Source organism: Somniosus microcephalus, chromosome 4 (genome assembly GCF_052327205.1).
Source record: "Somniosus microcephalus isolate GS21.2 chromosome 4, FLI_Smic_1.0, whole genome shotgun sequence".
In the NCBI taxonomy this organism is placed as follows: domain Eukaryota; kingdom Metazoa; phylum Chordata; class Chondrichthyes; order Squaliformes; family Somniosidae; genus Somniosus; species Somniosus microcephalus.
The window spans coordinates 217,777,713-217,805,490 of NC_140990.1; the positions used below are offsets into that span (position 1 = coordinate 217,777,713).

Sequence of the window (27,778 nt, forward strand, 5' to 3'; positions counted from 1 at the left end):
TGATCACCACATATTTGATAACAGAAAATAAATTAGAAGTATTGTATTTGTGTTCTATGATAACTACAACGAGTTGCTAGCAATGTTTGTATTTTTGAATTTATCCCCTGACCTACAGGTGACCCTGTTAAACTTTATGATTACCTCTGAGGGGATGCAAGACCAGCTTCTGGGTATTGTAGTGGCTAGAGAAAGGCCAGACTTGGAAGAAGAGAAGCAGGCTTTAATTTTACAAAGTGCAGAAAACAAAAGGTAAATAAAACCTATAAATTAATTTATATAATGTCCTATTTCTCTCTTCCACTTAGTCTAATTAAAACAATGATGCTAAATTATGTGCTGCTTTTGTTAATAGGAAAAGCTACATAAGCACTGTGTTTAAAAGTGGTAAAACAGCGTAATATTTTGAGCACGGGGGCAAGTGGTGCTACCATGCCATTTTGACAATATAGAAAATTATTGCACTCCAGTGATTGGAATGGTGCAGGCATAGTGGAGGGAAGTGCTTTGACATTCAGTATGACATCCACCAATGCCCCCCACACCCCCTCCCCCATGGCAACTGGAAGAAGTTCAATGACCTCACCAGGGCAGCAAATGTAAGTGGAGGCATTTACCTTGCAACAAATATTACACATGTTTTTCATCCACCTTGCCCTCATTGTGTTGAACACCATCTAGAACTTGTCAGTAATCTGCAAGAGGTACCACAATACCGTGTACATCCCCTTCCTTTAGCTATGTGTTCCTTCATTTACAGCCTAAGATGAAGGGAAGCCGTATTTGCTTGTTTGTTCCACTTGTTATCATCCTCATTATGGAATCCTAACTGACACCTAGGTTGGTTTCCATATGATGTCAAACTACAAATGATGTCAAGCAAAAGATCTTCACTCTGTCCGCTTTCTTCATAATGGAGAATGTGGCCCATAACCAACATCGGAGAATGACCACATGTGGTGGAATTCCCAACTTCATGTAAGCAGGAAGTCCTTGAACTCTTAGGCAGGCATACCAGAGAAGGGGTGGGAAATGTGAAAGTATGAAGGGAGGCGACAGCTGCAGGTTGGACATCCAATTAATCTTTTCATGTTCCTTTAGCTCCTGCAGTACAAAGATAATCTGTCATCACAATACACTGTGAATGCCTCAGGTCATATATGGCCAACATGCTGCTCATCTACCTATGCTTACCTCTCTTTCTTTTGTGCCTTTCCAGATGTGCCACAGCAACAAGCAAAACAGTAGCAAGTGGACCCTGATTGCACTACTTCTTGACCATCCAACATCTTTTTCACACACACTGCCAATCATATTTTCCCTCCCAAGCACCAGGCCAGAGATTCCCACTTAGAGGAGCCTGTGATGCAGAAGGGAGTACACAATAATGCACAGAGCACGAATGGCATGGAGGATTTGGGGCTAGAAGATAAGGAGGTTCTTGACTGGAGAGTCGGGAAAAATCTGCTCTCAGCTGAGGACCCTCAGGACACAGATCTCGGGTGCTGTGTTTATAAGAAGGATGTTTATGGATGATCAAACATATGTACAGGCACTGGGGATGGTGTTCCTGAATGTGCTGCAGAAAATGCCTCAGTTGGAGCAGTCTACTAATTGCATCTGTGGCACCATAATGGATGTGTGTTCAACACTTCAGTCAATCTTGGTGTGGGTGGCAACTTCAGAATGATCAGCAGCAGAGAACCCCCCTCCCAACAAAGGATCTGAGGATAGTCACACCTTTTGGCATGGAAGTTGACTGCCTTGTCTTGATTAACAGAGTGGAGAAGGATGTTCTTCCAGCCTCCAAGTGATTGAAAATGAAAACCAGACAAGTATTTCTCAGGGCTTCAGTAATCTGATTGATGCCATTTGGGCAGTTTTCCCACTACTCAGTGGCCAACTGACACTAAGGGCTCGATTTTAATAACCCTGAGGAGGCGGGTCGGCATCGAAAATCGGAAAAAATGGCATCGGGCTGCGAACCTGCCTCCATCCCGCCCCCCACGTGTGAGTGTCGGGTCAGCTGCTCCCAGACTGACCCGACTGGAACTGGTGGAACAGGTAGTTAATCCTATTTTTATAGTAGTTTCTGATTTTCCTGCTTCTGGCTCCTGTTTCCCATCTTGCCAGAAACACGCCAGCTGCAAGGAGACGAGTTTCTCGAGGACATGAATTGTAGTCATTGGTGCAGCACTTTAAAAGCGTTCCTGTAACATGGTTGACATTCAAATGCAACAACTTTGTTGTTGAAGGTTTGGGATAAGATTTTGCAAATCTACTGAACTTGTGACAAGCTGGCACCCATCTGCAGTGTGACCTGATTGGAATAATTTCAGGCCACTTTGAGTGTGTGCTTGCAAGCTTCTTGCCTCAACTGAAATCTATAGCAACGGGATGGGAACCATTTACCTCCTCTCAGCCTGGTCGTCAGATTTGGAGGAAGAGCAGCCGTGGCAGCTCCACAACCAGACACAACAGCAGCACCAGCACCCGCCCACCTGATAATGCACAGGGCGGAAGGCCTCAGCGCAGGGCTGCACCTCACTGCAGGAGATACCCACAACACAGGGTTTACAGGCAGAGGATCAGCTACCTCAGCATAACTGAGCAGCAGTGCCAAAGGAGGTTGAGACTTTCGAGAGAGGTGGTCGCTGACATCTGCGCAGTGCTGCACCAACACCTGGAGCCCAGAGGAGCGTGTGGACACTCCTTACCAGTGACTGTCAAAGTCACCACCGCACTCAACTTCTTTGCTTCGGGCTCCTTCCAGGGATCAGCTGCAGACATCAGTGGCATCTCCCAGTCGGCCACACACACCTGCATCATGCAGGTCCCCAATGCCCTCTTTGCAAAGGCGTATGTAGGGGGTTTTGCTCTGCCCAATTACAGGAGTCTTTAGTGCCTGTTAATGTATTGGGCCTCTGTCTCCTTTATACCCTTGCAGCTTATGTTAGCCTGCAGGTCGGGTGTCACTAAACACCCTCTAAGGAGATAGAGAACAACAGCTTATAGAGGAGGACTAGAATACGGTGACGACCCGCACAGTTTATACCTAATCTGCGGGGTGCTCCTGAGCCCAAGGGCTCCTATAGTCCTCTCTCTTTTTCCCTAGCCTGCTGTTCCCTTGTTTGGCGGGTTCAAAGCGCCCTAATGCCCCTATCTGGTTCTAACTCCAGAATTTGGATGGAGAACGATGCACTTTAAATAGACACTCGGAGACAAGTAGTCCTTGGAAAAAACAGGTGACAACCAATTTTATTTGGTTCTACCACAAACGTAATAAACACACACACTCTATAACTATAAATACAATATGGGAGAGAACGGACATAACGAGAATGTTTTACACTGTTTTAACTTTACCAAGTCCAATCCCACCAACCCACTTTCCTACCTAGACTAGACTGACAGTTGCAGGCCCTTGGATTATACTCACAGCCTATTTTGAGTGCGGTTGTTGGGTTGTTGTTGTTGGTTGGTTTGTGCTTGATGGAAAAGGCTCCCGAAATAGTGGGAGTGAATGCCGTCTTCCGCAGCCACTTCGGTCGTTGGTGTCTTCTTGTTGATGTCCCCGGGACGGGAGTCGGTATACGGTGCGGTTTCTTGCGGTGATGTTGCGCCGTCTGGTAGCGGAGTAAACTTTCAGTATGCCGATTGAGTCTGGGGCCTGATGGTGGATCTTCTCATCAGCGTGGTTGGAGTTCTTTAGATGGTAGTTCGCCCCAGCTCGTCTCTCCCTCAGCTTCTTAACTCGCTCTCCTGCTCTTTCTTCTGGTCTCTCTAATAATCTCTTGGTTCTGTATTTTATACCCAATTCCATTTCGGCCTCTTCGCGCCCAATTAAATTGGTGTTTACAAGTGTGAGGGCAGGGGTATTGTTTTGAGTGCACAGCGGCTCCTCCAAGTCTGCTGTCCCATTGTGTCAGTCCTGGGACTTGATTATTTTGGGCCACCTCTTAACTGTAGTGATCCCAAAACTATTGTCCCTAGTCCGAGTTGATTAAGGTGATGATGGCCTGTACTCATAGCTCGATTAGGGGTGAGTCACATATTCAAACCTGGGCCGGGTCGTTCCCATTGGCCGGGGATTTCCTTGCTTCAGGTCCGACTCAGTCCCCTGATTGGCCTTTGAGAATGCACTTTGTTTCGATTGGCCGACATCTATGGCTCGCTTCTGAGCCACAGTCCCCTGTATTCAGATATCCCAGCCTGCTTTTCGGGACCACTGCATTGGCCGAAAATGTTGGTTTTAAACTGTATAGGGCAATCCAATTTTCGTCACCTTGCCCTTAGAGGGCTCCAATAAAACGTGGTTGTGGATTTTCAAACCCTACAGTACATTTACATCCACTTCTCCACGAATGGCCCAAGTGTGACCGTGCGTGCAGTTGGCTTTGCCAATATGGCAGGCTTGCCAATGCTGTAGGGCGTCATAGATTGCACACATGTAGCCATTAGGGCCCCCAATCACAACCCAGCTGTATTTGTCATCCGCAAGGGATTCCATTCCTGAACGTCCAGCTGGTGTATAACCACAGGAAGATTTTTTTAAATTCATTTTTATGGGATGTGGGCATCACTGGCAAGGCCAGCATTTATTGCCCATCCCTAATTGCCCTTGAGAAGGTGGTGGTGAGCCGCCTTCTTGAACCGCTGCAGTCTGTGTGGTGAAGGTACTCCCACAGTGCTGTTAGGTAGGGAGTTCCAGGATTTTGACCCAGTGACGATGAAGGATCGGCGATATACTTCTAAATCAGGATGGTGTGTGACTTGGAGGGGACCTTGGAGGTGATGGTGTTCCCATACGCCTGCTGCCCTTGTCCTTCTAGGTGGAAGAGGTCGCGGGTTTGGGAGGTGTTGCCAAAGAAGCCTTGGTGAGTTGCTGCAGTGCATCTTGTAGATGGTACACACTGCAGCCACGGTACACCAGTGGTGGAGGGAATGAATGTTTAAGGTGATGGATGGGGTGCCAATCAAGCAGGTTGCTTTGTCCTTGATGGTGTCAAGCTTCTTAAGTGTTGTTGGAGCTGCACTCATCCAGGCAAGTGGAGAGTATTAAATCACACTCCTGACTTGTGCCTTGTAGATGGTGGAAAGGCTTTGGGGAGTCAGGAGGTGAGACACTCGCCACAGAATACCTAGCCTCTGACCTGCTCTTGTTGCCACAGTATTCATGTGGCCGGTCAATGGTGACCTCCAGGAATTTTATGGTGGGGGGTTCGGTGATGGTAATGCCGTTGAATGTCAAGGGGAGGTGGTTAGACTCTCACTTGTTGGAGATTGTCATTGCCTGGCACTTCTGTGGCGCGAATGTTACCTGCCACTTATCAGCCCAAGCCTGAACATCGTTCAGGTCTTGTTGCATGTGGGCATGGACTGCTTCATTATCTGAGGAGTTGTGAATGGCGCTGAATGTGCAGTCATCAGCGAACATCCCCATTTCTGACATTAAATTGGAGGGAAGGTCATTGATGAAGCAGCTGAAGATGGTTGGGCCTAGGACACTGCCCTGAGGAACTCCTGCAGCAATGTCCTGGGACTGTGATGATTGACCTTCAACCACCACAACCATCTTCCTTTGTGTTAGGTACGACTCCAGCCAATGGAGCATTTTCCCCCCGATTCCCATTGACTTCAGTTTTACTAGGGCTCCATGATGCCAAACTCGGCCAAATGCTGCCTTGATATCAAGGGCAGTCACTCTCACCTCACCTCTGGAATTCAGCTCCTTTGTCCATGTTTGGACCAAGGCTGTAATGAGGTCGGGAGCCGAGAAGTCTTGGTGGAACCCAAACTGGGCATCAGTGAGCAGGTTTTTGGTGAGTAGCTTGATAGCACTGTCGATGACACCATCCATTACTTTGCATCATGCATGTTTGCGCTAAGTACCCTGGCAGTTGCCATGACTCCTTCATCCTGCGCCAGTCTACTGTGCCTCAGCTCTTCAATCCTCAACCCAACTTTCTGGATGGCTTCTTGATGACAAGGGCTATCCCCTGAAAAAGTGGCTCATGACACCCATGAGGAGGCCATCAAACGAAGCTGAGGAGCGGTACAATGTCAGCCACATTTTCACCAGAAGCATCACTGAGCTTGCTCAAAATGCGCTTCCCATACCTGGACAGATCTGGTGGAGCCTTGCAGTATGCACCAGCCAGAGTGTCCAGAACCATCGTGGTCTGCTGTACCCTGCACATCATTGCGGCTTAGTGCTGCCGGACGAACAAGTGGCTCTGCACACAGCCTCCTCGAAGAAGAGGACAAGGAGGAGGATGAGGAGGAGGACGGGGAGCAACGCCTTGCGGGGCCAATGTGGCCAATCCAGCAGCACGCGACCACATTGTTGGCCGTCAAGCAAGGTATGCACTCATCCATCGCAGATTCGAGTAAGCTTATGCTTCAACCACAGGTGACTGGCACATGGAGATTAATATAAGTCCGACATTCTCAAAACCCCAGGCATCATCTGCCCAATAAACGGTGGTTTGCACTCAGTGTCACCACCATCATTCTAAGTGGAATTCTCCCTGAGGCCTCACTCTTGAACTTACATGTCCCAGAACACAGAGGCCACACTTTAGATGATCTCAGCAGATCATGAAACCTTTTTCCACACTGAACCCATGTGCATTTGCACACAGACCTCGAACTCACCCCCTCAGCAATTTGCAGCCAAACTGCCTTGGTTTGCTGAGGAGGCCTCCTCCTTCCATTTCCAGGAAAGATGACTCCTGATGTCCTCTATCTCCCTCCACAAGAGCATGGAGGGAGCCCTCATTGAACCTGGGTGCAGCCTTAGTTTTTGGCACTGCCATATCTGCAGCAGCCAGCATCTTTAAGAGAAAAAAGCGAATGCTTCTGCAAAGGGGACATGGCCCCTTTAAATCTTTACTGAAACAACGCGTCATCAGAGGCGAGAATCTGACACACTGCAAGCAATTGCCTGGAGGGACCCGCACGTTGGCCATAACGAGGCCAATCAGCCTAAAATCTCATATGCGGGGCGGCGGCAACCGGGAGCAGGTCCGGAAGATGCCGAGCAGCGGATCCGCCGTCAACCGCCTCCTTCATAAAAATCAAACTCTAAGCCTCTGTACTAGTGACCTGGTAGGTGTGTGATCTCAGGACAGTACCATATGTGTGCCCTTCCACCAGCCCTCTAAGATTTCCACACATGTGGCAGAACGTAGCCAGAGCCAGGGCAATCGCAGATGAAATGCAGCCTGCAGCAGGTCCCTCTAATTCCCAGATACTCTAAGAAGAGGGCCACCTCAATCGTTATAGGGCCCTAGAGGAAAGCCACTTCACATTCTGCTGTACTGACGAAGCAGGTGATTAGAATTGAAAGGGTACAGAATTGCAGACACAGAGGAAAGATACGAGGCAGGCACACACATTTTTTTCATTAAAAAAAATTTGCACTGCAGTTAAGGATGCAGACTGTTTTTTGGCCAGTTGGGAGAGTAGCTTGGAGAAGGTCTATTCCAACTGCTGCCATTCTCCTGGACACTGGATCTGTGTCCCCATTAATCAGATGGCTGGCTGGTCTAAAGCAGCTATCAGTTCCTGAAAGCCTTGAGAGACAGCAGCTACCATCCTGGCTCCCAGTGTCTGAAAATTGGTTCACAGAGTACTTTCTAATTCCTGTCCTACTGTGATTCCACAGAGGAGGAGATAACAAGTGGTCCCTGGTCGCTTCTTAGGTTGGGGGGGGAGCTGCTGCAGATTCCAGTAAAGGTGCCATAGGCTCCACGATGTCTGCAATGAAGAAAGAATTTTCCTGATGTAGGCACAAATGATGGCTGTGTCACATCTGTCAGTTGCCACACGTCCTCATCAACTGATCTCAACACCTCCACGTAGGTGTTATGTTCCTTGAACATCCTGCTTTTCAGGTGTGCCCATTAGATCTGGGTCCTATGATTCTGGCCATCTATTTCAGCTACTCAACAGCTGATTCAAGGACTTTTCTACTTACTTGCTGACTCCCCAACCTGCTGCTGCAATCTTCAGCCAGAATTTACTTTTTACAGGCTGCATTCTAATTTCCAAGCAACCCCAGCACATTACTCCCATTTTACACACGATTTGCATTAGAAAACTGCCAGTGAATATTTAAATAAGTTCACCCAGGATATTATGGCAGAATCAATGCTGCAGAGCATCAGAGGCAAAAATCCTGCCTCATTGGCGCATATCCAGCGCAAAACCTCGTGTGGAATTTTGGGGACAATGGCCCAGAAATTCGGGACGGGGCTTCCCGTGGGTGCAAGCCCCGACCTGCACTTACCTTGCTCGCCGGCCGTTGAGCTGTAGGCCCGTGTGGGATTCCGATCCTGGGCCTCCTCCAACTGCCGGCGCGCAGTGCTTGCATATCCCAGGGGCGCAGTTAGTTCGAAGCATCCCCGGGGATCACATGGGCCATGGAGAGCCAATGGTAGCAGGGAATGCTTCATTCATAAATTTGACAGGAAGAGCTGTCAAACCTATAAATACTATGAGCCCCAAAACATAACTAAAACTTCAAATACATTTTTTTTAAATCACCTTTTTAAAATAACTATAAATTACATGAAATAACTATTTTAAACAATAATTTAAATTTTTGAAAAAATTAATTACATTTTCTAACGGGGCTAAAAATAAACTTACCTTTCTTTAAAGTATTTAAAAATAATGAACCTGTGGAAAAAATGTTTTAATTTTAATTAATTCACCACTTACCTTGTTAAAAGCAGGCATAGAAACATACAAACATGGAAGATAGGAGCAGGAGTAGGCCATTCGGCTCCTCGAGCCTGCTCCGCCATTCAATGCGATCATGGCTGATCATCCAAGTTCAGTACCCTGTTCCTGCCTTCTCTCCATATCCCTTGATCCCGTTAGCCTTAAGAAATATATCTAACTTCTTCTTTAATATATTTAATGAATTGGCCTCAACTGCCTTCTGTGGCACGGTGGCATAGTGGTTAGCACTGTTGCTTCACAGCGCCAGGGACCCGGGTTCGAATCCGGCCTCGGGCGACTGTCTGTGTGGAGTTTGCACATTCTCCCCGTGTTTGCGTGGGTTTTCTCCGGGTGCTCCGGTTTCCTCCCACACTCCAAAGATGTGCGGGTTAGGTTGATTGGCTATGATAAATTGACCCTTAGTGTTAGGGGGATTAAATACGTGGGGTTACAGGGATAGGGTGGGATATGTGTTGGTGTAGGGGTTACGGGGATCGGGTGGGATATGTGTCGGTGCAGGCTCGATGGGCCGAAATGGCCTCTATCTGCACTGTGGGGTTTCTGTGAATTCCACAGGTTCACCACTCTCTGGGTGAAGAAATTCCTCCTCATCTGTCCTAAATGGCTTACCCCTTATCCTTAGACTGTGACCCCTGGTTCTGGACTCCCCGACCATCGGGAACATCCTTCCTGCATCTAGTCTGTCTAGTCCTGTTAGAATTTTATAAGTTTCAATGAGATCCCCTCTCAGTCTTCTAAACTCCAGCGAGTACAAGCCCAATTGACCAATACGTCATTCCTGCCATCCCAGGTATCAGACTGGTGAATCTTCGCTGCACTCCTTCCATGGCAAGAACATCCTTCCTCAGATAAGGCGACCAAAACTGCACACAATACTCAAGGTGTGGTCTCACCAAGGCCCTGTACAACTGCAACAAGACATCCTTGTTCCTGTACTCAAACCCTCTCGCTACGAAGGCCAACATACCATTTGCCTTCTTCACCGCCTGCTGCACCTGCATGCTTACTTTCAGCGACTGGTGCACAAGGACGCCCAGGTCTCGTTGCACTTCCCCTTCTCCCAATCTATTGCCATTCAGATAATAATCTGCCTTCCTGTTTTTGCCACCAAAGTGGATAACCTCGCATTTATCCACGTTATATTGCATCTGCCATGCTGCTGCCCAATCACCCAACCTGTCCAAATCATACTGGAGTTTCTCGGCATCCCCCTCACAGCACACACGTCCACCCAGCTTTGTGTCGTCTGCAAACTTGGAGATAGTACATCTAGTTCCCTCATCCAGATCATTAATATATATGTTGTGAATAGCTGGGGTCCAAGGACCAATCCCTGCGGTAACCCACTAGTCACTGCCTGCCACTCGGAAAAAGAGCTGTTTATTCCAACTCTTTGCTTTCTGTCTGCCAACCAGTTCTCTATCCAAGTCAATACCTTGCCCCCAATCCCATGTGCCTTAACTTTACATGCTAATCTCTTATGCGGGACCTTATCGAAAGCCTTCTGAAAGTCCAAATACACCACATCCACTGGTTCTCCCTTATCTATTTTACCAGTTACATCCTCAAAAAATTCCAGTAGATTAGTCAAGCACGATTTACCTTTTGTAAATCCATGTTGACTTTGTCCGATCCGGTCACTGTTTTCCAAGTGCTCTGCTATTACATCTTTTATAATGGACTCTAGCATTTTCCCCACTACCGATGTCAGGCTTACCGGTCTGTAATTCCCCATTTTCTCTCTGCCACCCTTTTTGAACAGTGGGGTAACATTAGCTACCCTCCAATCCATGGGAACTGTGCCAGAGTCGATAGAATTTTGGAAGATGACCAGCAAGGCATCTATTATTTCTAGGGCCACTTCCTTAAGTACCCTAGGATGTAGATTATCAGGCCCTGTGGATTTTTCAGCCTTCAATCCAGTCAATTTCCCTAACACCATTTCCCTACAAATACTGATTTCTATCAGTTCCTCCCTTTCATTAGATCCTATGTTCCCCAACATCTCTGGGAGGTTATTTGTGTCCTCCTTTGTGAAGACAGAACCAAAGTATGTATTTAATTGGTCTGCCATTTCCTTGTTCCCCATTATAAATTCCCCTGATTCTGACTGCAAGGGACCTATGCTTGACTTCACCAATCCTTTTCTCTTCACATATCTATAAAAGCTTTTACAGTCAGTTTTTATATTCCCTGCAAGCTTACTCTCATACTCTATTTTCCCCTTCTTAATTAACCCCTTTGTCCTCCTTTGTTGAATCCTAAACTGCTCCCAATCCTCAGGTTTACTGCTTTTTCTGGCCAGTTTATAGGTCCACTCCTTGGATCTTATGCTATCCCTAATTTTCCTTGTTAGCCACGGTTGAGTCACCTTTTTTGTTTTATTTTTATGCCAAACAGGGATGAACAAATTCTGTAGTTCATCCATGCGATCTTTGAATGTTTGCCATTGCCTAACCACCGTCAACCCTTTTGAGTGACATTCCCCAATCTATCCTGCCCAGCTCGCGCCTCATACCATCGTAGTTTCCTTTATTTAAATTCAGGACCCTAGTCTCTGAGTCAACTACTTCACTCTCCATCTTAATGAAGAATTCGATCATATTATCATCGCTCCGACCCAAGCGGCCTCACACAACAAGATTGCTAATTAATCCTTTCTCATTACATAATACCCAGTCTAAGATGGCCTGATCTCTAGTTGGTTTCTCGACATATTGGTCCAGGAAACCATTCCGTATACACTCCAGGAATTCCTCCTCCACAGTATTGTTACTAATTTGGTTAGCCCAATCTATATGTAGATTAAAGTCACCCATGATAACTGCTGTGCCCTTATTGCATGCTTCTCTAATTTCCCTTTTAATGCCATCCCTGACCTCCGCATTACTGTTTGGAGGTCTATATGCCACTCCCACTAACGTTTTCTGCCCCTTGGTATTTCTCAGTTCTACCCATACTGATTCCACATCATCAGAGCTAATATCCTTCCTTACAATTGTGTTAATCTCCTCTTTAACCAGCAATGCTACTCCACCTCCTTTTCCTTTTTGCCTATCTTTCCTGAATATTGAATACCCCTGGGTGTTTAGTTCCCAGCCTTGGCCACCCTGGAGCCATGTTTCCGTAATCCCAATCAAATCATATTCGTTTACCTCTATTTGCGTAGCTAATTCATCCACCTTTTTACGAATGCTCCTCGCATTAAGACACAAAGCCTTCAGGCTTGTTTTTTTAACGCTCTTATATCTTTTAGAATTATTTACTGTGGCCATGTTTGATTTAATCCCTTGATTTCTCTGTCTGCCACTTTTGTTTTTCTCCTTCCTGTCTTTTGCTTTTATCCTTGTTTCCCTTTACTCCGTCTCCCCGCTCAGGTTCCCAACCCCCTGCCATTTTAGTTTAAATCCTCCTCCAGAGCACTAGCAAACACTCCCCCTAGGACATCGGTCCCGGCCCTGCCCAGGTGCAAACTGTCCGTTTTGTATTGGTCCCACCTCCCCCAGAACCGGTTCCACTGTCCCAGGAATTTGAATCCATCCCCCTTGCACCATTCCTCTAGCCACGTATTCATCTGAAATATCCTTCTGTTTCTACTCTGACTAGCATGTGGCACTGGCAGCAATCCTGAGATTACTACCTTTTAGGACCTCATCCCATTTTTTACCTATATCGTTGGTACCTATATGCACCACGACAACTGGCTGTTCACCCTCCCCTTCCAAAATGTTCTGCAGCCGCTCTGAGACATCCTTGACCCTTGCACCAGGGAGGCAACACACCATCCTGGAGTCTCATTTGCAGCCGCAGAAACGCCTGTCTATTCCCCTTACAATAGAATCCCCTATTACTATAGCTCTACCCCTCTTTTTCCTCCTGTCCTGTGCAGCAGAACCACCCCTGGTGCCAGGAAGTTGGCTGCTGCTGCCTTCCCCATGTAAGTCATCCCCCCCATCAGTATCCAAAGTGGTATATCTGTTTGAGAGGGGGATGGCCACAGGGGACCCCTGCACTACCTGCCTGCGCCTACTACTCTGCCTGGTGGTCACCCATTCCCTTTCTGCCTGTGCAACCTTTACCTGCGGTGTGACCCAACTGTTTAAACATGATATCCACGACATCCTCAGCCTCGCGAATGCTCCAGTATGTGTCCATTCGCAGCTCCAGCGCCACAATGCGGTCTGCCAGTAGCTGCAGCTGGATGCACTTCCTGCACACATGGTCGTCAGGGACACAGGAAGTGTCCCTGATTTCCCACATAGCGCAGGAGGAGCATACCACAGGGCCGTGCTCTCCTGCCATGACTTACCCTTAAATTAATTCAATTTAAATTAATTCAAATCAATACTACCAATTACACTATACTTAAATGATATATTCAAGGGCCCTTTTTTTTTACCAACAGTCCCCGCTACACCACAGAGAGCTTAGAAACTATAAACCACAGGGTTTAAGTTTGGAAAAAAAGAGAAAGAGAGAAATACTCACTAACCAATCACTTTCCTGTTTCTAGTGACGTCACACTTCAATTATTTTGTATTTCTCTCTCTCCCGCTCTGAGCTCTGAGATTGGTAAGCCTCACCCAGGTCCGCTGCCGCTGTGGGGCCTACCTGGTCTGCTGCTGCCACTTTTAAACTCTCTCTTCTGCCGCCGTCACCTCACCCAGGTCCACCGCCGCTGTGGGGCCTACCTGGTCTGCTGCTGCCGCTTTTAAACTCTCTCTTCTGCCGCTGCCGCCTCACCCAGGTCCACCGCCGCTGTGGGGCCTACCTGGTCTGCTGCTGCCGCTTTTAAACTCTCTCCTCTGCCGCTGCCGCCTAACCCAGGTCCGCCGCTGCTTTTTAAAAGTGTAACCGCTGGAGATTTACCCTCCCGGAGAAACCTGCAAAAAAAACGTAAGTTCGATGTGCACGCGTTGCCTCTCCGGCACATGCTTTCCACCTGTCAACCCCTTCTTTCAAGGGAACGGAAGTTCCAGTTTCCCGCGCATGCGCAGCGCATGCACGAAACTGGCACTTTCGTTGGGCCTACGCCTGAGTACCCAGCGCGTACTCGTGTGGGGACCCGAATTTCTTCTACAGCCTCTTCCTGCAGTTGCCTGGTCACTCTGCTGGCCTTGTGTCCTTTTATCCTGTGGTTCCTGATGAGCCTGGCCTCCATAAGTTCCTGATCCTCATCCTAATGAAGAAACCATTGCCTGATCTGTGGAATGTTTGAGGGTAAAAATGGGAAGTCCCAGACCTCAAGGCAGAATGGTGAAAATCGTGCCTCTAAGTCAGAAGGCTGTGGGTTCAAGCCCCACTCCAGAGAGTGGAGCACAAAATCTGGCACTTCACGACAGTGCTGCACTTTATTTCAGATGAAATGTTTAACCAAGCCCTCTCAGGTGGACGTAAAATATCCCATGGCACTATTTGAAGAAGAGCAGAGGAGTTCTCCCAGTGCCCTGACCAATATGTATTCCTCAGTTAACACCTAAAACAGCTGATCTGGTCATTTATTTCATTGTTGTTTGTGGGACCTTACCATGTGCAAATTGGCTGCTGTGTGTCCTACATCTCAACAGTGACAACACTTCAAAAGTACTTCATTGGACTGTAATTATCTGATACATTAGCTCTTCTCAAGTTTCAGCCTTTCTAAAGGCTGCAAATATTTTAAATGTAAAGGCTATTTGAGGAAAAGAAAACACTTGCAAAACCAAAGGAAGACAAACCAAATGACATGGCAGGAAACAGGCTCTGTCAGCAAGTGAAGTGACGCAGCACATGACAACACAGTTTGATAGTTGGCAAAATGAAGGTGCTGCTGCATGAGATGGATGTGAGGAGGGTTGCCCTGCTTGGCTCTCCTGGGCACCCTTCTCAGATGACAGCAGTGCAGCATGCCTGGCAGAATGTGGTGCCAGGCTTAATTCTGCATACAGTACATGGCTGCAAGTGAAGATGGCACACCTTAAGGAAGTATCATTTAACAGATAGAGGGCCCAAGTATGCATCAAAGTGTTGCATATCCAACTGTTCCACAGTTATTGTTAGCTTATGCCAGTACAGATCTTTCATTGCTGACAGCGCAGTCCCACTCCAGCATGGCACACATTCAAGCTTCTACTTATAATTGAATTACAGCCTGAAAGACCTTAACACATAAAATCATTGCAACACCACAAAGGTACATGATATGTGGTCACTTACTGATATACAAGATATGCTGTAGTTTGGATACATACCTTTCACTGTGCTGCTTCAGCTTATAATATCCGAAGATTACTTTTCTGTTTACGGGATGAGACAGCACATATTACATGGGAACTAAGAGAGGCTCAGAAATTACAAACACAAGATTCCCTTGGAGATGGCCATTCTGGACATTCATTAACGTGGAGGGAATAGCAGAAAGTGAAACCACAGGTTTCTCTTAAGCAGTAGCATCCAGCTCTTGTGTTTTGTTTCCCTTATCACTTAGATCCACACAGGCATACACAGAACCATGCAAACATCACGTGCAGTTAATATCTTTTAATATAAGCTCTATTTAAAGGATGTCTTGAGTCCGGCATTCTAACATTAATTTAAATGAATGAAAACTGAGTGTGGTCCATTATGGGCATGTGATACTCCCTGCCTGAATTTCCCTATTTGCTCCGACCAGATGATCCTTTATGTCAAAAGCTATAAGATGAAAATCTGCCATTAAAAAATGTAATACAGGTGACTTATAAAGCCTGTCAAATACAGGTAATGAAAGAACATTAATTTACGATGAGTTACAAGATTGTACCATTCAGTGATAAAATGAGGTTTAATTCACTATGATTTAATATAGCCTTCCAGATTGCTAAATATTGTTTGCAGCCACTTTCCTCATAATTTGAATGATTGTGTAATAAATACACCTGTATTAAGTTGAAGCTATTTCATTATTTAGGCTGCTGAAAGAAATTGAAGATAAGATTCTGGAAATTCTCTCATCCTCAGAAGGAAATATCTTAGAAGATGAGACTGCCATAAAGGTTTTATCTTCGTCAAAGGTCCTTGCTAATGAAATAACTCAGAAGCAAGCAGTAGCTGAGGAGACAGAAAAGAAGATTGATAATACTCGAATGGGCTACCGACCTATTGCAATACACTCTTCCATCCTATTTTTCTCAATTGCTGATCTTGGCAATATAGAGCCTATGTACCAGTATTCCCTGAATTGGTTTATCAACCTTTTTATCATGTCTATAGAAAATTCGGAAAAATCTGACGATCTGCAAGACAGGTATGACAAAACTTGGTTTAATTTTGCACTGTTCAACAAGATAATGGGGGAAGTTTTCAACTATTGCAGGGGCGGAAAACTGATGGTATTTGATCAGCTGCCCATTATACGCCCTGCCCAATATTCCTTTAGATTGATGGAAAGAAAAATCGGGTGGGCTCTACAACGAGCAGCTGATTTGATACGCCAATTTTCTGCTCCTGCCGAAGTTGAAAATTTACCCCAAATTGATTTTAATATGTAACGTAATTCGAGTTTTTCATCTTTTTGAGCTAATAATAAATATATGAATCACAAGATCGCAGTGCACTTATAGAGGAGGAAGGCCATTCAGCCCATCTTAATTTATCCATCCACACTGATTCTACACTCCCTGGTTTGCTGCATATAATTGTTTCTTAAATGATCCCAGGGTTTTCACCTCTATCACTCTGCTTGGAAATCCATTCCAAGTGTTGATCACTCTCTGCATGAAGAACTTCCTGATATCAGTCCTAAAGTTACTTTTTACTAGTATGAACCTGTATCCCCTTGTCCTACTCCCTCAGTTTTATATAAAGTCGTTTTTCAGATTAATCTTTTCCATACCATTTACTAAATTGTATATCTTTATAAGATCATCTTTCAGATGCCATCTTTTCAGGATGAAGGTTTCTTCAGTCTTTCATCATACCTCTGACACCTGGCACTATGGATAAATCTCTTAGCTCTTCTCCAAACTGACTCCAGTGCTTGAATGTCTCCCTTGTTTCTTGGCGACCAGAATAGTACTTGAAGTGTGGTCTCACCAGAGCACTTTATAGTTTGATCACAACTTCCTCTACTTATATTCTGCTGCTTTGGCTAATGTAGATCAACATTGTATTGGCTTTTTGATTGTTGTGCCACATTGATTGGATATGTAGAGCATTGAGCCTACTAATCCTTACCTATTTCACCACCATTCATGAAGAATGTATGTTGCCTATTTTTCCTTCCTATGCACAATACTTTGCACTTGGTTGTAATGTCATCTGTCATTATTTGGCCCACTCAAATTTTATTTTACTCATTCTGTCATTGACTCCCTCATAATGACTGTCAGTGCTTCACAAATCTCCTTCCTGGTCTCTATCAATATTCTGGGATAAATACCATCAAACCTTAGGGATGTATTTGTTTTAAGCACTTTCAGCTTGTATGGGACTTCCATCTAATTTATATCCAAGTCCTGAAGATTGCCTCTGCCGTATTATTGGGAAGGTCATGTTATTCATGTCTTTCCTTGTGAATACTTTGAGGAAATAATTATTCAGAATATTTACAATCTTGTGCTCATCCTCAGTTCAAAGTCCATTTGCATCTTTTAATATTTCACCTGTTCTCTGACAGTCCTTTTGCTATTGCAGCTCCAAAAGAATTTTGACTGTTATGTTTTGCCTCTAAAGCTATACTTTTTTCTCAGTTTCTTTTTAAAGCACAATTAACCTTTTGACATGCTCCTGCGTGATCCTATATTCATCCCACTAAACCACTTCCACTTTTTCCCTGCAAGATTTGTAGTGGTAATTTTTCTTCTTTAGCAAATAAATTAAAAGTGAAATAATCAGTTTAGGGTTATACCTGTTTAGTCTGAACTTCCTAATCGTAGGTATGTATTTGTCCTTCATGTCCAGCATTATTCTTTTAAACGTGTTCCATTTGTCTTCTGCTGAAATGTTGATGAACATCCTCCTCCAAGCCATTTGTTTTTTTAATTTTTTATTTCTTTGAATTTGGCCCTTTCAAAGTTATAAACCTGGATCCTGGTCTTTGCAATAATTAATTTCCAAATCCTGTTAAATTCGATCATTCTTTGGCCATTGTCCCCCAGGGTGCTATGACTTCCGGCTCCTGTACATTGTCTGGGTTATTTACAAATACCAGGTCAAGATAAGCAGTGCCTCTCATTACACATGGACTCATGGAGCAGTCATGCAGTTCGTTCTCTCATCACCTGCCGCAAGCTATGTCCTTCAGGACCCAGAGTACATTCTGCACCCTTGCAGTACTGATTCATCAGCTGAGGGAGGGTAGTAGGTGGTAGGTGGTAATTAGCAGAAGTTTTCCTTGCCCATGCTTGACCTGAAGCCATGAGACTTCATGGGGTCTGGAGTCAATGTTGAAGACTCCCAGGGCCAGTCAGTCGCAACTGTATACCACTGTGCCGCCATCTCTGGTGGGTCTGTCCTGCCGGTGGGACAGGACACACTAGGGATGATGATGGAGGAGTCTGGGATGTTGGCTGAAAGGTATGATTCTGTGAGTGTGACTATGTCAGGCAGTTTGCACAAGTCCCCAGATGTTAGTGAGGAGGACTTTGCAGGTTCAACTGGGCTGGGTGTGCCTTTTTCATGTCCGAAGTCAGTGCTTAGGTCGATGCCGAGTAATCCATCTGGTTTTATTCTTATTTTTCGTAGTGGTTTAGTACAACTGAGTGGCTTGCTAGGCCATTTCAGAGGGCAGTTAAGAGTCAACCACATTGCTGTGGGTCTGGAGTCACATATAGGCCATACCAATTAAGGGCGGCAGATTTCCTTTCCTACAGGATATTAGTGAACCAGATGGGCTTTTACGTCAATCCAGCAGTTCATGGTCACTATTATTGATATTAGCTTTTTATTCCCGATTTATTTAATTAACTGAATTTAAATTCCCCAGCTGGAGTGGTGGGATTTGAACTCATGTCTCCAGATCATTAGTCCAAGCCTCTGGATTACTAGTCCAGTAACATAACCACTATGCTACCATTTAAATGATTTTCAATTGCTTCTTCAATATTCCTTACAAGACTCTTTGTTCCCATAAATGTCAACCCTGGATCAGTGGGAGCACCTTCATCTTTGTGCCAGAAGGTTGTGGGTTCAAACTCCACTCCAGAGACTTGAGCATATAACCCAAGTTGACATTTCTGTACAATTCAGAGGGAGTGCTGAACTGCCAGAGGTGCTGCCTTTCCAACAAGACATTAAACTGAGGCCCCATCTGCCATTTCAGTTGGATGTGAAATATCCTATGGCGCTATTTGAAGAAGAGCAGCGGAGTTCTCACTGTGTCCTAGTCAACATTTGTCCCTCAACCAACATCTGAAACAGATTAGTCATTTATCTTGTTGTTTGTGGGACCTTACTGGGTGCAAATTGTCTGCTCTGTTTGCTTACATTACAATAGTTACTACACTTCAAAGGTAATTGATTGGCTGTGAAGCAGTTTGGGACAATTCGAGGATGTGAAAGGTGCTATATAAATGATTTTAATATGTATTTGATTTAGGTGCAATCTGGCTCCTCTATAACCAATCTATTTTATTCTGCACATGTTCCCAATTATTTATGAAGGTAGTATTGTTTTGACACCAAGTTGTCTGTCATTCATTTCCATCTTTCATTTTATTGGTGAACTCTTCCTCTTTCTCAAGCGCTGGAAGTATGCCAAAGAGCACTACGTTACATCCCCTATTGCTGCATTTTAAGGCAATCCTCATGTAGGTCCCTTTTAAGGCCCCTTTATTATTTCTCTCATGTCATTTACACCTTTGTGGACTGCCACCACAGGATCCGGTCTTAATCCCTTCATTGTCCCTTCTAACCTTTCCTTACTGCTCTAGCTCCAGGTAGAAAACTTAGTATTAATTTTACTTCTGTGAGATGCTGCCCCTTCATTCTTGTTTCTCCCATTTGCCGTCTTTTATTTTTACTGTAAGGGTTTTCATATACAAAAACCAGTTAATGCTTTAAGCCCGCAGATCCTAACATGAACTATTCCTCCAACCTTTTCCAGTTCTGATGAAGGGTCATCAACCTGAAACGTTAACTCTGTTTCTCTCTCCACAGATGCTGCCTGACCTGCTGAGTATTTCCAGCATTTTCTGTTTTTATTTTATGAACTATTCCTCATTTCGAGTGAGGCTTATTTTGTGTAGATGAATAAATGAAGCCTAACTCAATGCATCATCTTATGAAAAAGCTAAGCAGATCCCCTAATGACTTAATGAATAACTGCACCATCTATTGTACTGAGCCAAATAGAACAGGATAGCCTGAAAATGTGATTTATGGCCTGATCAGAACCAGGGCAGCACTACATTATCTTCAGTGTCCCCGAGATGGGGGAGGGATCAGGAATGTTTATCCATTGATCCCTGCTACAAATATGTGGAAGACAGGACCAAGGTTGGTTGTAACATGTCCATTGTCAAACATCCTGCTGACACCATCAAGGCTCACGTAAAGGATAGCCAGTTGTCCAAAGTACCAGAGGCCTGCAGGCACTCGTGAAACCATTTTGCTGTATTATGAGTGACCATATTCAGGAGAGGAGGGAGAAAATTGGAAAATAGTTTCTGCTTTATCTTTTTGAATAGTTTGAAGTCTGTCTCTGCCAGTTTGATCATGGCTCTTACTTCTAGCATGGCCATCCCTCGACAGCACTACAAAGATAACAATTACCTGATATTACCATACAACTAATTGACTGTGTTGTTCCTCTCTGAAATATTAATGTCTGATTATTTAAAATGCACATCTACATATTATTACAATGTTTTGCTTGGGGGGCAGTTTCACTAGGGTGTGGGAGAGTGTCTGCTGTGCTTGTAGGACACAAAAATACCAATTGGCTTTATGTTCTATTCACTAATTTTAAAATAAGCACCTGTGTAAAAAAACAAAAAATCACTATTTTAATTATCTCCAAAAAATGTTATTATCTCATTATAAAAATCGTTCATTCACTTAAAAAGCAACCAATGAACTATTCCAAAAGCAATCAGTCAAAAGCTCTGAATATTTTCAGTCATGTTTACCCCTCACCAACCCATATAGCCCTTAAAGTGAAAATCATAAAACATGAAAAGCAAAACAATTTTGAAAATCACTGAAGTTACATATCCCATTTTACAAATCCCTCCAACATGCCGTCATATAGCTTCTTTCCTAGTGTTTTAAATGGGCATTTCCATATTGGATTTTGGCCTGCTATGCATTTGCAAAAACAATACTCCTCCATATATCTTTGGGGAACTCTGTGCATACATAGAGCGTCAGTGCCCTTCAGTCATACAGAAAGAGTGAATAGCAAATGGAAACAGACTGACACAGAAATAATTAGAGATTAGGTAAGAATCAGAGAGACCGTTGTAGGAAGCGAGAATCATTTTTACATTTTCTTTCTGTGAGATAAACCCCAGCTCCTATTCTCTACTGCTAACCGTCTTCTTAAATCCTTCTCCCCTGTCTCCTCCACTCTCACCTCCGACAAAAAGTGTGAGGAGCTCATGGACTTCTTTGTCTCTAAGTTCAGCTGCCTCTGCCACTTCCCTTCCTTCCCCTCGCCCACTGGGCCAAACTTCCTCTAAGGTTCCTCCTGCCCTATCCCTGAACTCATATCTTTCTCCAGTTTCTCTCCGATCTCCCCTCATGACCTCTCCGTGCTCACCATGTCCATGAGACCCACTTCCTGCTCCCTCGACCCTATTCCCACCAAACTGCTGACCACCCAACTTCCTTTTCTGGCTCCCATGTTAGCAGACGTTGTTAATGATTCTCTCTCCTCAGGTACTGTGCCCCTCTCCCTCAAATCTGCCATCATCACCCCCTCCTCAAAAAACCAACCCTTGACCCCTCCGTCCTTGCAAACTACCGCCCCATCTCCAACCTCCCTTTCCTCTCCAAAGTCCTATAACGTGTTGTCGCCTCCCAAATCCGTGCCCATCTTTGCCGCAATTCCATGTTTGAATCCCTCCAATCAGGTTTCCGCCCTTAAACAGTACCGAAACAGTTCTCATCAAAGTCACAAATGACATCCTTTGTGACTGTGACAAAGGTAAACTATCCCACCTCGTCCTTCTTGACTTATCTGCAGCCTTTGACACGGTTGACCACTCCATCCTTCTCCAACGCCTTTCCACTGTCATCCAGCTGGGTGGGACTGCACTCACCTGGTTCCATTCTTATCTATCTAATCATAGCCAGAGAATCACCTGCAACGGCTTTTCATCCCGCTCCCGCATCGTTACCTCTGGTGTCCTCCAAGGATCTATCCTTGGGCCCTTCCTATTTCTCATCTACATGTTGCCCCTTGGCGACATCATCCAAAAACACAGCATCAGTTTCTACATGTATGCTGACGACACCCAGCTCTACCTCACTATCACTTCTCTTGACTCCTCCAGGGTCTCTAAATTATCAGACTGCTTGTCCGACATCCAGTTCTGGATGAGCAGAAATTTTCTCCAATTAAATATTGGGAAGAGCAAAGCCATTGTTTTCAGTCCCCACCGCCTACTCCGCTCCCTTGCCACTGACTCCATCCCTCTCCCTACCATCTGCCTGAGGCTGAACTACACTGTTCGCAACCTTGGTGTCATATTTGACCCCAAAATGAGCATCCGACGACATATCCGCGGCATAACTAAGACCACCTATTTCCACCTCTGTAACATTGCCCATCTCCGCCCTTGCCTCAGTTCATCTGCTGCTGAAACCCTCATCCATGCCTTTGTTACCTCTAGACTTGACTATTCCAACGCACTCCTGGCTGGCCTCCCACATTCTACCCTACGCAAACTTGAGGTAATCCAAAACTTGGCTGCCCGTGTCCTAACTCGCAACAAGTCCCGTTCACCCATCACCCCTGTGCTCGCCGACCTACATTGGCCTACAATGCCTCGATTTCAAAATTCTCATCCTTGTTTTCAAACATTCCCATGGCCTCGCCCTCCCATCTCTGTAATCTCCTTCAGCCCCACAACCTCCCCAAGATATCTGCGCTCCTCTAATTCTGCCCTCTTGAGCATCCCTGATTATAATCGCTCTACCAATGGTGGCCGTGCCTTCTGTTGCCTAGGCCCTTAGCTCTGGAATTCCCTGCCTAAACCTTTCCGCCTCTCTACCTCTCTTTCCTCCTTTAAGACGTTCCTTAGAACCTACCTCTTTGACCAAGCTTTAGGTCACCTGCCCTAATTTCTCCTTATGTGGCTTGGTGTCAAATTTTTTTGTCCTTTAATACTCCTGTGAAGCACCTTGGAACGTTTTACCATGTTAAAGGCGTTGTTGTTGTTGTTGAGATGCCATCCTAGATCAACTAGCATGCAGTAACATTACAAAAAATATCTATTTTGATGCATTTTATTAGGCTGCCCCTTACCAGTTTTTCGCTGGCCCAACTGAGTTTATAAATTGGCACTTTTAACTGTCAATACAGTGATTTAAAAAAAAATGCATGTTAAAGCTGTCACACGTAAACTGGCAGCAATTTAAAAACCTGTCTTTGTCAAGTGAAAAACCAACTATTTGGCAGCCCTAATTTCTAAATGAAAATACGTTTTCTCCAAAATGACAACTGAATGGCAAGGGAAGCAATGCCTTGTGATGCAATGAGTCATTGTCCACAATGCAAATGAGAACTCTCCACTATTGAATATTAGGAGCAAATTAGAAAATATATTGCACTGGCATGCTGCTTGATACATTTGTAAGGATTCTTTTTATCTAGTTGTGGAATTTCCTCTATTATAAAATCAATGAGCAAAATTTGAATATCTTTGGAACTTTTGCTGCATTGTATAGAACTGACATGCATACTTGATGGAAACTGTTGACTTTTCATGTGCAATTGCACATGAAAAGTCATGAGAATCACAGTAGCCTAAGTGGTTTGTAATTGCATTTTTAACTGCACATGCTTTAATGCTTAATTTGTCTCTCAACACTTTTAGGTTGCAGATCCTAGAAAAATATTTTACATACTCATTGTACGTGAATGTGTGTCGATCGCTCTTTGAAAAGGACAAGCTGCTGTTTTCATTTTGCTTGAATATAAACCTATTAAGACACCATGGACTGGTCAGTCTTCTACAGTTTTTAATAATAGACTATTATGTGTGAAAGTTATATTTGGGAGCATTCTGGAGGAAAATTATAAGTTAAGGCAATTATAACAATTTTCTCTTTTAAACCAACATTCTTGTAAGAGGTTATCATTTTTATGCACAGTTATGAAAATGTACATTTATTTCATTATTCCCTGTAATATGGCATTGCTTTTGTAAAACATTTAGCTTGCGGCTCCATGGTTGTCATTTCAAATCCCAGCATAAGACTCTTTTTAGCATGAAGTGAAAGGTAATAAATGAAATGCTGCTTAAAGGGAGATCATGCACTTGCATTAAAGTAACAGCCCTTTGTATGGGGTACAACTAAAAACATAAAGGCCTGAAATTGCCTGGAAATTGTCAGCATAAGAGCAGTGTTGCACTGTTTTTTCCAAGGAAATTTGCATTCAACTAATTTACGTCGGTTTTCCGCCAAAACATCAGTATGCATGAATTTCCTCGCTCATTTGCTCCGCTTCCGATATATATTCCCTGAAACCCTCTGCCACTCATTCATACAGCTCCACTCCCATGCAAAAGTCCAGCTCGTGTGAGGTTCCTGCATTAATGCCAGTAATGCGGTGATGTAGATTTACGCCCCAAAATTTAGGTGTGACATGAAGTCACCCGATATCGGTGTAACTGAAATTTATGGTGTTTGGTGCGATTTTCTTTGCAAATTGTTTTTTGAATGTTTCTTACTGAGACCCACGCTATATTTAACCAAAGTACTGTCAGTGAGGCACCACAGCAGAAGACAGAAATCCACACGGTCTTACCCCTATTGGTGGTGTTGCATTTGCGTTAGTTTTATGCCGTTTTTTTTATTCGGCGTTGGCAAATGAGCTCTGCAGGACATTTAAGTTCCCGTTGGCAGGGTCACTGTAGAAACCGTCGTAAATGTCGACATAATATCTGCCTAAGGACGATCCAGGAGGTTTCAGGTCAAAGTTTCAGCTGGCTGAATAAAGCCACATAGACACTTGGATAAGGTGGATTATATTGAAGCAAAATAATTGGCCTTCAGAAATTCTGGCTGAGCATAGTGTGAAACAGTCGTAAAGAAAAGTTTAATTAAAGTTCAAATAATTTACTTTAAAAATTCTCTCTTACTTGGAAGGAAATATTGTGCAAGGTTTCAATAATGAATCATCTTTATTTAGTGAGTAGCTGAGCTAAACAGACCAGGAAGGTGCCCAGATTTGTGCTAAGTTGCATCTCAACTGGGGCAGTAGTGGGGGAATTACAGTGTATCTGGGTTGAAAAGGGAAGAAATCGGCTGCGTTCCAACTTCTAATCGCTTTGGCAGGAATCCACTGGAATGGCTGGTATGTAAGCTGGAATGTGGTTACGCTGGGTCTTGACCTAGCAACAAGGTTTCTGGGATGACTATGTAGGGCGAAGCCTCTGCCCATCCATTGCAAGGCCCGACGTTGGGAATTCCAACACCTCTGGCTTTCAGAGGGACCTGAGGCATGATGAATGCAGGTAGACCTAGTCAGACCGGGGAGACTGTCCAACTCATCGATGGTTATGGAGACCACCAGGGGTCCAGGCTGGGACTGAGAACTGAACTCCCAAAGATGTGGCAATTTCATTAAGAAATTTTTGAAGTGACCCCCTTTGCAATGGAGCTGCGGGGACACCAACAGTTTTCTTTTAAGCAGGGAAGCAGGTACTTCCACCACCCCCTCCCCCCGGTCATGTGGACTTTTCAGTCTCCCTCGTGGGGGCTGCCCGAGATGCGACCCTAGCCTGTTGAATGCATGTAAATTGCAGGATGATTGACCCTGATCCCATGAACTTTGACCGGGTCAGTGACGAAAACCCAGGATGGGTACATTTTGGCACATAAGACAGCGGTGCCGTGCTCACAGATTTTCTGGGCCATGATATAAATATTTATTTTTGTCATCAAACATGAATCGTGGCCACTTGTGCAAGAACAGAAAGGTGACCAGAGCCCAAGGAAGGAGTCAATGCCTTCAGGAGAGGTTAGAAAAGTGACGAGGAAAAGAAGTAGGAGGGAAAATTGGCTCACGCCCCCTTTAGGATGATAACTTCGCCGGGGTGCTAAAAGTAGCGCCCCGAAAAAGTTAGCGCCCCTGCGCCTGAAATTCAATGGGAGCGCCCCAAGAAAGAGGTGGGGCGCTACTGGAAGCGCTCCCCCTCCCTCTTGGGGCGCTCCCATTGAATATCGCGGCGCTATGTGTAGCAGCACTACGTACGCTGGCACGTAGCACCGCGGTACTGCAGGCCTCCCTCCCCTGATTAAAGGGGAGGGGCCTAGCGCAGCGTGCACCGGAGCCCTGCTGGACCACTGGGGAGCGGGGTGCCAGCAAAAGTTCCCGGCACTCAAGAGGAGTACCGGGCTGACGGATCGCAGCCGGCATCCTGCAGGAGGAGGCCAGAGGGGGCAGGTGCTGGCAGGCGCCCCCCCCAAAAAATGGCCGTCCGGCACCTACCCTTTAATTATCGCCGCCCCAGCTGCAAAAACACCACTTTGTCAGACATAGCGTCAGGGGGCGCGAGCCAAGTTTGCGGCCGGGGTGCTGCGCACGGCGATGAGGTCATCGCCGGAGGCACAGCGCTGTGGGGTGCTACCGGCTACCGCCACTATTATGTCCGTGTATAATTGAGACATGGACTGCAGGAGTTGATTATTACAAGTCTTCACTGAATGGAGACAACCTGGAAACTGAAACTACAGAAGCCTGCTAGGGCCTTTTATACAGGGGTGGTCACTGCCAGTACTGCAGTGACCCTGAACACGGGGGCCCCACAAGGATGTGTGCTGAGTCCCCTCCTCTACTCCCTCTTCACCCATGACTGTGTGGCTGTTAATGGTTCCAACACCATCATCAAGTTTGCAGATGACACCACAGTAGTAGGCCAGATCACCAACAATGATGAGTCAGCCTACAGGGAGGAGGTCCAGCATCTCGTGAAGTGGTGCGCCGACAACAACCTGGCCCTTAACACCAAGAAAACAAAGGAAATAATCGTGGACTTCAGGAAGTCCAAAGGCGGAAGTCACACCCCCATCCACATCAATGGGGCAGAGGTGGAAAGGGTGGCCAGCTTTAAGTTCCTCGGAGTCCACATCACGGAAGACCTTTCCTGGTCCCTCAACACCTCCTCTCTGGTGAAGAAAGCCCAGCAGCGCCTATATTTCTTGAGGAGGCTGAAGGGATGTAATCTGTCACCCCCAATCCTCTCTAACTTCTACCGCTGCACTATAGAGAGCATCCTGACAAACTGTATCACGGTATGGTACGGCGGCTGTAGCTCCCATGACCGGAAAGCCCTGCAGCGGGTAGTCAAAACTGCCCAACGCATTACCGGCACCCGGCTACCGACCATAGAACATATATATCAGAAACGCTGCCTACGGAGGGCACGGACCATCATCAAAGACCCTACCCACCCCAGCCACAGTCTGTTCGCCCTCCTACCATCTGGAAGATGCTACAGATGCATTCGCACCCGTACGACCAGATTTAGGAACAGCTTCTTTCCCAGGGTTGTCATCCTACTGAACTCCACAAATAAACACTAAAGCCTGCACATCTGCCGATGCACTTTATTCACTTTATTATGGTCATATTTATGCTAATATATATGTACAAATGTATGTTGAAATGTTTAAGTGTCCTAATCCAAATTGTACACTCGGGAGCCGCAAGCCTACATTTCGTTGTACTGCACTTGTGCACTAACAATGACAGTAAAAGTTGATTTGATTTGATTTGATTTGCAGTCTGAGACCAGTTATTCCCTTAAAGTGACATACACAACAATTCCTCCCCTTTTAGATAAACAGTACATAACATTCATTTAACAACTAAATAATAACTAATTACAATTACGGT

The 27,778-nt window shown here is 45.2% G+C and overlaps 1 protein-coding gene across 2 annotated transcripts in view; it reads left to right on the plus strand.

Annotated features, from left to right (window-relative positions):
* Positions 1-27,778, plus strand: part of dnah7 (dynein, axonemal, heavy chain 7) — an 816,199-nt gene that overhangs the window by 581,004 nt on the left and 207,417 nt on the right. For both annotated transcript variants that reach the window (XM_085985836.1, XM_085985837.1), the window contains exons 49-51: positions 119-252; positions 15,680-16,015; positions 23,751-23,877. In XM_085985836.1, coding sequence (XP_085841962.1) covers positions 119-252; positions 15,680-16,015; positions 23,751-23,877 — 597 coding nt within the window. The remainder of the gene's footprint in view (positions 1-118; positions 253-15,679; positions 16,016-23,750; positions 23,878-27,778) is intronic.